This window comes from Argiope bruennichi, chromosome 3, assembly GCF_947563725.1.
Source record: "Argiope bruennichi chromosome 3, qqArgBrue1.1, whole genome shotgun sequence".
Classification (NCBI taxonomy): domain Eukaryota; kingdom Metazoa; phylum Arthropoda; class Arachnida; order Araneae; family Araneidae; genus Argiope; species Argiope bruennichi.
This window is the reverse complement of record NC_079153.1, coordinates 39,844,704-39,857,964: the sequence shown is the minus strand read 5'-3', so window position 1 is coordinate 39,857,964 and position 13,261 is coordinate 39,844,704. Positions and strand designations below refer to the sequence as shown.

Here is a 13,261-nt window from a genome sequence, read left to right as displayed (position 1 = left end):
TGTAAGTTAACACAATTACAAAGCGAATAGAGCTAAATATATAAAATTTGATACCTATTAAATTTAGAACCAAATCCGTCAAGGGATTGACTTTCTGTCAGTCTGTACTTTCACAAATATGGCTCATAAATGAAAAACGAAATGGCTCATAACGAAAACGAATGGCTCATAATATAAACGAAATGGCTCATAAAAGTGCAATGATTAAAATATATCAAATTTGGAATGTAATTTTGTGATTACAACAGAAGTTCTGCGACACATTTCTGTTTCAGTCGGTAGGGAAAAAATGCTTCTAAACACAAATATGATTTTCGAGTACTTTTTATCGCATGTCAAGGATTGATCGTCAAAAACAAAAAGGATTAAAGGATTTTAAAAATAAAAAAGATTTTCAAAGTTTAAATAATAATTAAATAGATTTTTTTTTGGTCGTGTGATTATTTTAAGCCAAATTTTTGCGCAGTAGCTTCTGAAGGAAAAGACCCCTGAGCACACGAGGGCAGAAGTCTTTCTAGCTCAAATGAAGATAGCACACACATACTCGCTTGCACAACCCCTTTTTACTGGGAGGGGGGGGGGCTCATTCACGCACCTCATAGAGAGAACACAAGGAAGAGAACAACCATGCCCGAACCAGGACTCGAACCCGGAACGCCTAGATCACGGGGAAGACGCGCTACCCCTAGGCCAGGACGCCGGCAATTAAATAGATTTGCAGTCGATAAAATAAATATGCTAAATTCTCGCAATAATCAGTGTTTCGTAACTATTGTTCGCCAATACCGTGCTGGTTATCCATGGCCTTATCCAAGGTCCAAATATTTATGCAGGGTGACGGGAAAAACAGTTTTGCAAGAGAATGCGCGAGAAAGTTTTGGGAAGACCACTCTTGTCGGTTTCATAAAAAGAAGGCATTATAAAAACACTCAACAGGCAATGAAACTAAGAAAATTATGCAAGTATAAGCAGAGTCATAAATACTGAATTTTAAGATTGAACATGATGGCAGTTATGTAAAATAATTAATATGGGCGTTTATGAGAGTTCTCTAAAAAATTAACATACATTAAAAAAAATTAATACAATCAGATAAGTCGCAAGGAATAATATTAAGAATTGATGTTCTATATATGCTGAGCATCTTTGAAACAGATTTCTATTCTTTTTCTTTCTGATAGGCTTTCAAAACTCTAATTTGATAGTATTTAAAAGGAGTAACAGATTTATGCTTAAGATACAAATTCCACTCGTTTGTTTACGTTTGGAAAGTGAAATCAGATGATCTATCACTTACTGTTGAATTGCATTGTTCAAATCATGAAGTCAAATAACGTATTTTCAGGAAGCCACACAAGGGAGATATTTATATAGATTCATAATTTAGTATTCATTACCAGCTGCTTTAATTATTAATAATTCAATGGCAATGCACTGTTCTGTCCTGCGCTTGTTTACTGTGCGAATACGTTGTTGCTGTGTCGCGGTATGTGAAGCAATGGTCTAAATAAATATTTAAAATATACCTCATTTCTGTTAATTAATATTCTCATCTTAGATTATATTAATTGGGATAAATAAGGACTAGCAATTAGTAGATAGTACAATTTATGAGCAATGAAAGATAATTTGGATTTTACTTTCTGGCTAACGAATATAATGCCATTAATCAAAGCAAACCAATTCTTTTTTAAAAAATGAATTGTTTTTTACTCGTGTTTAGAGAAAATATAATTATTTCTAAGAATTGTTGGATCGCACATATATTTGGTGCAAAGTCTGCTTAACACAAAGCATGCAAATGATTGAAAGTGAAACCGAGTTCGTTATAAATTCATATTAAAATGAAACAAAATCAATACCTGGATAAACAAGACGGTCCCCCAAAATGGGGAAACAATAAAGTTTAAAAAACATTACGCGCTTTTTCAATATAGGTGTGTTGTGTGATGTTGTGACTTAAGGCACTTTACAAAAGCGCTGACAGTTATCTGTCAGCGATTTAAGCCGAGTGAACGTCTCTTGTTTTTTCAGTAGCGCCAACTAGGGCCAAGAGTACGCTTTAGCTACTCAAGCGTCACAGTCCTTTTTACGGGGCGGACTTCATTCATGCATTTCTTTCACTCATCCATATATCGTAATTTAGACCTGAATCAGAGAACGATCACCTCTGAACCAGTAACCCCAGTGGTATTACTCTCGATATGGAGAACTTTGTGAACCACGATAGATTTATACGTGCGCCAGCCACCACACACACACGGAGAGTCTTAGGCCAGCGGGGTTCGAACTCACAACCTAAGGGATGCAAGTCCAACGCCCTACCAATCAGGCTATCCCGGCCCTTTTTGCAATATCTAAAAAACATAAAACTATTAAATATTTTAAACAAAATGTAATTTTATTAAATAAAAAAACATTTTAAGCAACTCATTACTGCTCATTTTTTAAATGCTAGTGTATATATATTAAAACACTTAAGCAAAACAGATGTTTAAGAAAAGTCGTGAAGCATAAAAACGTATCCGACTTTTCCCAAGAGGTTGTGCCAAGAAATAAAGTCTACATTAAAAATGTTCTTCCTGGAAAATATAAGAATAGAACTTCAGTCGTACTGGATGATACTGACAGCCCCCCCCCCGCTAAATAAATTACTAAAACGCTTTTATGATAATCACAAATTTAAATACAATTACTGAAGGCACCTGAAAACGATTTCGCCCATTTTAAGAATAAAGGAAGGAAATAAAAACCTTTCTGATTTCTGTCAAAGATTTCAATTTTATAATTTAGAAAATTAAACGATTAGAAATCGTGGTCTGTATAGTACACCAGCAGTAAATAGAGAGATTTTTAGTTAGAAATTTTTTGAATAAGTGTTCAAAAAAAAAAAAAAAAAAAAAAAAAAAAAAAGGTAAGATTAAGATTTGGAAGCCGAAGTTTGGATATAAATATCAGTCTAAACAGCGAAAATTCTACCAGAATGACTGGGAGGGGGGGATTGAGCAACAGGTTTTGAAAATAAATCCTATGAATACGACAGTAAAATTTGACTTGGGAATGAAATAAATAAAATACAACTTCAGAAAATATTTTAAATTTTAAATAATTTATTTTAATTGCATATTTAAGCGACCCTATGATAAACAGACATAGTTCAATAACATGGTGAAAGCACGGAGGTATATCATCCATGCCAAATTAAATATGATAATATATTTGAGTAAAATTTTCCAAACCCAACAATCGATATTCTGTAGTAAAAATATATATTAAACATTAGAAATTAATTAGATTCACAAAGGTTTTTTTTTTTGTATCTTTAAAACACATAGAAACATAAGTCATTCGTCAATAAATCATTGGTGCTTACCGTTTTCTACAATGTCTAGCTACTAACTTCCACAAAAAGATAACAAAAAAAAAAAACTAATTTCTAAAAATTAAGAATATTAAAAAAAAATTAGTCCCGAGCAAGTTATATAAAAAAATTTAAAGCTTTTATAGATATTCACTTTATTTTCATTGAAAAAAAACAACTTATTACTATGATAAGCACAGTCAGTTAAGCTTAGTTTAGTTATATTTATGCCACATTCTCAGGGTCGGATTTAGACTTGAGATTCTAAATTATCTGGGATACGGGAGCCTTTATAAGTTCATATAATATATATTACACATGCTCACACGGAAATTTTTTGGACTCTCCCATCCTCCAAAGTAAGTGAGGCACCTAAGCTATAATTTGACCAACTAATACATAAATATGCCATTGCTCTAGTTTTAAAGTAAACACGAGGACTATTTAGGGACAGATGTCGTAATTCTGAAATGTGGTTAGACAATAGGGACGACACTAGAACCAGTATCGCTCTTTCTAAACTTCCATTTCACATCTCATGGTCAATCAAAAATGAGATGCAAGATGCTACAACGATTTTTTAAAATCCGAAATATTGATATAAAGGTTTACGATTTCAATTAATTGATCAAAGATTAGCAATACATAACTGAAAAAATGTACTTATTTTTTTTTTTGAAGGTATCAACGTAAAAACATACAGTTAGATTAATTAGTAATCGGCGAATTTGAGTCAGACCTCGTCACTTTTAAACCTCTGTCAAGCGCAGACGGCATTTGACATTTCGAATCTCAAGCCAACAATCATAAAATGCCGAGACCTTTCAACAGACCATTACGGACGTAAAAATAAAATTAACGCATATATTCCAAGCCTAGAAATGCTAAATGCAGAATTATTACAAAAAACAGACTTTATATGGATACGCTTACTTTAAAACAAAAACTTTATTATAAATTAAGGCCACATTAAAGAAAAATTCCAAAAATATTCGACTCATCGAAAACCTGCATGACGTTTTCCAACAATAAAATCAAAATTAATGAAAGCTAACTCTAATTTATGTAACCTAACAAAGAATTCACAATCTCCAACACCATGATTACTTCAGTTGCATTGTTAAGAATAAAGAAGCAGAACGACAAAGCACGATGGCACCTTCCAAATGATTACAGTAGCCAGAATTCTGTTGACACAAGAATAATGCCTTTACTCTTTAGTAGAAAAATGACACGCTTTATGAAACTAAAACTCAGAAGACAATGCTCGACGAGGCGTTAAAATTATTTTAAAAGGGCTTTAACCTCAATGAACATTTCTGTGGAACTATCGTCCACTGAATTGTGACTCCGACTTTTCTCGTGCGCAAGATATCAATGGAAAACACGAATATAATTATTGAAAAAATTTTCCATAAACATGTATCTTTTTCCTATGAAATTGCTTCATTATTTTCCGTTTAGTGGCAACACAGATAAACGCTACTTAGTAAGTAATATTCCCAGATAATGAGTCAATATTCTTTCATTCACAGGTTTAATAAATTTAAATAACTCCTTTTCTTCCTTCTTTTTGATATCTTTAATATTAAAAATTGATAACAGTGTCAAAAAATCTACACTATTCTTCAGCTTTTACGATCAGTTGACTTCCCGTTATTTATTGTTGCTAAAAATTTCAATTAAATTTGGGTAATTTGGTTCTTAATATATGTAACTTCGATTCAATGTACGATATATTTCTTTAATTTTCCATCCATATTTTAGCCTTTTTAATTATATTACAAGAAAGAACAACAGTTATTTTTGTTTTCAAAAAAAAAAAAAAATCTTCGCCACTATTTAACTCTAAAGCTAAACCTTAATTTTTTAAAAAAAGGAATTTCAAAAATTTTATGAAATATTTTTCATAAAAATTTTGGCTTTGATGGAAATCTATTCAATACTGAAAAAATGAGTCGAATCTTCTTACCTTGACCATAAACAATGGGGGGAGGGAGAGAGGATGAAATATTACTAACAACAATGAGAATCGTTTAAAGTTCACTTTAACAATTGAATACACTGTCTAAAAAAAGTTTAAAGTATTTTTTAATTGATTAAATATAAGAAAAAAGAATCAGTTCAAAAAATATTACTGAAAATACTTTTTATTTATTTATTTTTTTTTAATTTTAAGATGTGAAGAAATTTCATGTTGATACATTTTCTAAAGTTATGAGAAACACCATAGTTCAGCTTAGTTTTTTTTTTTTTTTTTTTAAATGTTTTGAGATGCACATTACTACCCTCAAAAGTATAAATGTGCCAAGTTTTGTAGCCCTCAGTTAAATATGTCTAGTCTGTAAAACATTAGCATACACATTTACCTTTATTAGCAGTAGACATTAATATCCCATTTTGGCAGCGGATCATGGGCAATGAGGAGGCAATACCAAGCTGTCAATACTTCTTGAAACTTACACGTGCAAAATAGTGTTTGACTGATTTAATCATTTAACAAATTTGTTTTCTCAATTACCTAATTAGAACAACTTTCGATTTTGTACCGCCACTTTTAGATCATTTTTCGAAATGTACCGTCATACAACTATTGAATGGAGCCCAAAAAAACATTTGGAATTTCAATCATTTTTCTATCGAATTATGAGGCCTATGCATAGCTTAATATTTGACCTTTTAAGTTTGCACGAATGAATACGGGGTACCAAAGTTAGGCATTTAATTTTATCATGCCCGGTGGATCTAACTCATAGAACTTCCACAGAATTAGCTCCCGAACCCACAACCGTCCACTAAAATAAACGTAATTGCCATGAGGCTTTGCTTAAAAAAAAAAAAAAAAAAGACGCTATCAATTGTGATGTCAACTATCTCTCGTCAATTGCTAGGTTACAGATAAAAGAAAAGCACGATGAATCGACAGATACCCCCCCCCCCCTCGGCATAGCAAATATAATATTCAAGAAAAAGGTTCTTTCACATTCTAAAATTCGACAACGATTAAAAAAATAACTCACTTAACAGCGCACAGGTTTAACTGTAATTTAGCAGAAATTATAACCCAGATAAATTTAAGAAAATGTTTAGCTAGTTTTAAAAAAAATTAAATAGTAAAAAAAATAAATTCACTGGAATTTCTGAACAAACATTGCTAACATACACCAAATATTTATAAAAGAAAATCACAGAAAACGAATTAGCAAAGTGGAAAGATAAATTCGTGAACTATTATGCAAGTTGCACCTTGAAAAGGGCCTCGTCTTCAGATCATTGATTCTAATCTCAGTTTACAGAATTAGTATGATTCATGATGTTCTCTCGCGAACGGTTGATGCAAAGGTTAACATCGAATTCAAGGCAGCAACGAGGCGCAATCATTACCCAGAGCCGAGGACGAAAACCGAAAATCTAATTAGGAAGGTACAAAGAGAGTGCGAAAATTGGAATAACTAAGGGCGGAGAATTGTCGAAGCTGCCAGGGCGCCACTGTTAGGAATAGAGGATAAAAATGCCATTGGCGTCAATCGGATATAATTACGTTTGAAAAAGAACTACAGTTGCCTATTCACCAAAGAATATTTGTACCGAAAGGAGGTTAGGTTAGATTCATCAGATGTCGAAATATCGAGCTTGCCGATAAGAGTGATGCCACATTTTTATCAAAAATCTCGCTATTACTGATATTAATATGCACTAATCTTTCATCATTATATTAATGATGAAAGTCATTTCATAATGAGATTTTTTTTAAGGATTTGATTCTTTAAAAAGAAAATACATATTAATTAAATGAGGGAATTGTTCATTTATATTTATTCTATGAGTTTTAACCAATTTTATATGTTCTTAAATAAACAAAATTGTAAACAAATTGATAAGAATTAAAGGAATAACATATGATCTCGACACAACATGCCAAAATTAATTTTAAAAAAAGGAGGCAACAAATCAAATAATTAGTCAAATGCAATAGTTAAAAAAAATTTCCCTTCGTTAAAAAAAAAAACAAGGTTTTAACTTCCTTGAAGTGATGTTAACCAGGCTTATGCCATCAAGATGAAAATACAAGGAAATCTACTTTTTTTAATATTAATTACTAGGATAATTTATCTGCTGTACAAATTTAAAAGCTTTTGTAAATATAATAAAAGCATATTGTAAATGTAATTAAATATAAAAAAATTGTTAATGTTTTATTAAAATTTAATAACACTGATTATTTTTTCAAATGCACAATCTGCCATTAAGCATAAAGAATTAAATAATCTCTTAGAAAGTAATGAAAAATACAAATAAGGAGGAGGAATTTACAGTTTCAGTAGCATATGTCTAATTTTAGATATATTCAACATCAGCATTAAAAAAGTAAATTGATGCCAACAATTTAAGGAAATTATTTAAAATGAGAAAACTTATTTCTACAAAGTAGCTCCAAACCTTTTAATAAAAATAAGACAAATATGCAAAAAACAAAAACAAATCAGCCAGTTGCATGAATGTATTTTTTTAATTTCCACTACCCTTCCAGTAAAAATTAAACTCAAATAATTTTAAGACTCTTAAAAAATATAAACTTAGGGAAACTCTTCAAAAATAGTTAGCCTATGTCTAGAATTTTTTTTCTTAATTGCCAGATAATAGAAAGAGACTATTTGCAATATAAGTAGTAGTAGTTCGTAAAATAAGTAGTGAAAAGGAAGAAACTGATTACATTAAAATTTCACAAAGCCTTATAAGAAATAAAATTGGACAGAATATAAATTGTAACAAAAATTTTCAGATAAAAATTGCAGTTTCAAGTGCAATTAAAATATTAGATTTACAAGTAAAATTTAACAACTAGACAAATTTCAAAACACTTATTGTTTTTTACAGCAATTGAAAAAAAAATCCACAATTATATTTTAAATTTATGCAAAAAATTTCAATAAATTTAAGTAACTCATTTATTAACTAATAATAGAGAAACAAAGAAAACTGCAACCCATGTAATTACTTTTTTTTTAAATCTAATCATTATTCTCCTAATAGAATCAAATCTAAAACAACTTTTAAAAAAAAGATTTTTATATACATTGTCCCTATAGCAGCACGTTATAAAATTTTTCTAACTAAAACCATTTTTCAGTCGATCGGATTTTTAACTCCTCTTCACTGGGCCCGATACAAAAGAAGTGCAATCTGCTTTTGATTCAGTAGCAAAAATGAAATGAAGCAAAGTAGAGACATGACCTGGATGTTATTATCAGATGGCAAAAATTGAAATTAGAATTCGAAAAAGTTATGCCAAATTTTGGAAAACTGGGGAAAAGCTTCCAAATAAACTTTACCCCTAAAAGCCAGTCCAACTTCAAATTAATAATAGTTAATACCATTAAAGGAAAGACAAAATCATCAGCAGTAAATAAAGGAATTGAAATTTAAACATCAAAACGTATTAGCAATATCTAAAATGATCAACACAAAATAATTAGGAGCTGTAGACATTGCAAGAAGCTCGCATGACAATATACATCTTCAGCTTAATTTTAAGTATGTAAGAAATAAACATCAATTTTTAGAAATAATTAAATATTGATTATTTCTAAAAAATAACAGCATTGTTTATTAACCTATTCAATAAGTAAAGAAGGAATTAAAATACATTAGATTATAATAGGATTTTTTTTTAATGTACATATCACCAATTCTAGCTAAATCTCTTGTTCAGAATTATCAAAAACCTATCTCTAATATGTAATCAGGACAAAAAAAAAAAAAAAAAAAATCAAAATTTATTAATCAAAGTTCAAATTTTTTCATATAACATTATGGTAATAATAAAATGAAAATATTAAATGTAAACTATAAGGTTCTTTTGAACTTTTTTATAATGTTAACTATAATATTCAACATAATGAAATTCATAAACAGAACTCAAACATGTCAGAATTAAAGCCATAGTAAAATATAATATAAACAGCATCAGGATTAAAGTCATTTTATATGAAAGTTCCTATCCTTTTCCTTCTTTAACTCTTTATCAACATTACTCAAAAGTGATTTTGCTTGTCTTAAATTTACTATATTGTTGTAGAAGCAATTTTTTAACATCTGCAATCAAATTAAGATTTTATAGATATATTTAGCTCACAAAACATTGCACTAGATTAAGACAATGATACAAAGGATGTTGCCAAATACAGAGGCAGCATTCTCCAATACATCAATATATACCTATTTTAATTTAGATTACATTGATTGACACATACACTGTCTGGTTAAAATTTTAAACATTTCTTATTTATATCTTAAAAAAACAGAAAATATTTCCAGGTATGAAAATGTAATAACTTTTAATTCCAATATAAATAACTACCTACAGTGAAAATAGCATCATGGAAAAGTAAAAATTTAAATATCTTAAACATCGCTTTAATTAAAATAATTAAGATATATTATGTTATTTATTCTAATTAAAATGTTTCTATGACAGAAGAATTAGGATTTAGTCAGATTAAAAACCATAACAAATATTAGTATAAAATATAAATATTAAAACAGAATAATTATTTTAAAGCTAATATAATTTTATTCAAAACAGCAAGAGTAAACAAAATTTAATTATAAAGACAACAGCCTTTTTATCACAGATACAGTAGAAAGCAGCTCCGTTTAAAAAAGCATAAAACTTTTTCCCACAGCCTTGCAATATCTTTGCTATCAACATTATCTCCCAATATTAAAATAATTAGAAGCTTCTGAATATCTAATCAAATTTAAATAGAGATTTAAGTATTATTTACAGAGCAATTCCATTAATTGCAACAGAGAATCAACTTTTAATCGTGTAGAAAATAGGTAGAAAGCAAAAGCATAATAGTGTATTACAAATTGTATTAAAGTTCAATATTAAATTTGCATGAAATATATTACAGTCCTTCACAACAATATTTTCAATTAAATTAAGCTATTTTATGATTTTAATGGATTCACAAAATTCAAAGAAAGGCCATAGGGAAGATATTAATTCCAAAGAAGAAAAATACACAATACTAATTTCAAACGATACTAACAGATCTTTTATTTTAACCATGAAATACAAAAACGCATCCAAGCTAGCTTTTCAAATCTCTAATTAAGTTCAATAAAAAAAAATGAAACAGTATATGTACTAATCATACATAAACAGTCACAATAGAAGAACTAAAATTTGGAGCCTTACATAACCTACAAATAAACTTGCAAAACCTGGGCCCCATTAAATTTTTATATTAACATATTTAGAATTTGGCCACAATGTAAACACTTATTATCTATTTCAATCTTGTGAAATAATTAGTAGTATGTCCATACATAACAACAAATTAAAAAGTTCTTTTTTAACAATTATTTATTTTTCAAATTTTGAACCATGAAGAATACAATTCAAAATATTAATATATTTCAGCATTTTATCCTAAAGAATCCACAGAATTTAGAATTTATATATCGCAACAAATTTTTTAAAGTTTTTAATAAATAACAAAATGAAGAATTTATTAATCTAACAAAAAAATCACAATAAATTTAAAACTTGAGAATAACATCCAAGAATTAAAAATTGAGTCAATTTATTGTTATTATTGGATTCATCCAGTTTAACACTTTTCTGCTTAGTCATGATGAACAAATATTTTTTCATAAAATAGTATAATGTTTTGCCCAATGAACTTTGTTTAAAATTTATAAGCTAGTTTTTTTTCCCCTAAGTTTATTTATTAGTAAATATATCTATAAAATAATGTAAATTTAATTAATAGAGAGCCAAAATAAATATGTAGAATTCTCCCACTAAATATATACTACATGCTAAAAAAATCCTATAATCCACCCCTATACTATTTTAATATTTTATAGAGACAATTATCCTGATACAAGAGGGAAAAAGTGATGCATTGACATCAAAAGATAATTTATAAATTAAAAAGCTTTTCACAGCAATGATATATAAAATAATCTACAAATGGTAACAATGGGAACAAAAGATTCCAGTTATAGTGAAAGCACAGGAAATAAAATCAATCATCTAAAAAATTAGTAATAATTATGCTTTACTATTTTCAACATAAAGTACCTGTAGAAGATAAAATTACAGTAAGAAAAGATATTCTTTTTACATAAGCTAGAGAAAAAATCTGGAAGATTAAAAGGTGTACAGAATGAAATTTATAGAAATGCAGAATGAAAAAGGATATTTTTAATATGATAAATAAACTTAAACGGAATGTTTTATGTATCACATTATCTATTAGAATCCCATTTAAAATTGAAATTTTCCCCTACATTTAAGATATATTGAGTTTAAAAGAAAGAAACATTTTAGTACATAACCATACATAAAATTGTGAAGTTCATTCACAAAAGTATTACAGCTTCATGTTATAAATTTAAATGGATGTTAAATTAATCATATCATTATTAGAGCAAATTCTTTCAATAGCTCCATGTTACTACTACAGTATGCTCAGAAATGCAGTATTAAGCCAATTATTTAGTTAAATAATAAAGAATCAAATACAGAGAAGTGGAAGACAATGCCTGAATGAATATATACATGCAGAAAGAAAGCATTTAATAAACTACAGTATTGCCTGTAAAATAGGTGGAAAATATCTATATAATTTCTAAAAATACATGAGGAGTGAATAAAAAAGAGTTATTCCAGCATTGTCACAGTGGTACTTTATTTATAAGTATAGAACTAAATGTACAGAAACGAATAGATATCAACCAAGTATATTTTTTTCTCGATGCGAAACAAAACAGGAATAAATAAAACTATTTTTCTACTGTTCAACATACAAGCAATGAAACAGTACAACAAATATAAACAATCAACACTTTTCAAGAAAAAGCATTACTCGTGACCGCAACTTACCTATAGTAGATATGAAAGTCGTATTAAAAGCATCGTCAGAAAATCTGAATAATATGCATGTTTTTCCAACACCTGAATCTCCAATTAGAAGTAATTTAAAGAGTAAATCGTAAGCTTTTTTAGCCATTATTGATATTTATTGAGCAACGCAGCGCCTTTAAAATGGCTATTTATATTTAACTCTCAAACCCAGTACTGTGTCCGACATTAATGAAATATCGTTAGCGAGGTGTGCCATTGCCACCTTTGTCTCAAATCTTTTGTTTACAAATGGGAACGCTACAAATGTCTTCTTTATAACTATATTTCTCTGTCATTATTTTCTTTAAAATTCGCAATAAGTTAGTAAAGGTTTGGAATTATTTTTAAAAATCATTTAATTAAAAATTATCTGCATGTAATTTATATGTACATATTTGCAGCCTTTTCTACAAGCACAACCTTGACATCGCTGCTAATGTCAGGATCCATTTTTTAAGAACAATGTTATTATGTAATTCCACAATTTTATAACAATATCTCGAAATTATCTGAAGAAATTGTTTTTAATTAATTCTACTTTAATGTTGATTAATTTTATTATTGTTTAAAAAAACTGAAAATTTACCAAAATTCATCAAATGATAGATCTTATGTTTGCCTAAGTCATTTTAAATGAATTAACAATAATTTTAGTATATTTCTTATTTTTTGATACACAAACTATTATTTTTAAAATTATTTTTCGATATAACAGTCATTAAATTCATGATTCATTCATCTCACATAATTCTATGAATCAATTTTTCCTATTTTTCCTCCTTTCTTTGAAATCATAAATATGTTCATGGCGCCATCTCTTAATAAAAATATTTACTAAACATTTAAACTTAACTTTATTTTTTTAAATGTAATAACTGGGACACTTGCACTTTTTTTCCCCCACATGCCATTGAAACTTTAGAGGATAAAAAGCTATAATTTAAACATTTTTTTTAATTGAATAAAAGTAATTTCCG

The 13,261-nt window shown here is 28.6% G+C and overlaps 1 protein-coding gene across 1 annotated transcript in view; it reads right to left on the bottom strand.

Moving 5' to 3' along the window:
* LOC129962584 (ras-related protein Rab-10-like) overlaps positions 1-12,513 on the bottom strand; it is a 51,390-nt gene extending 38,877 nt beyond the window's left edge. The window contains exon 1 of the mRNA XM_056076385.1: positions 12,264-12,513. Within this exon, the coding sequence (XP_055932360.1) occupies positions 12,264-12,390 (127 nt within the window). The 5' untranslated portion in view covers positions 12,391-12,513. The remainder of the gene's footprint in view (positions 1-12,263) is intronic.
* Positions 12,514-13,261: the final 748 nt, after the last annotated feature.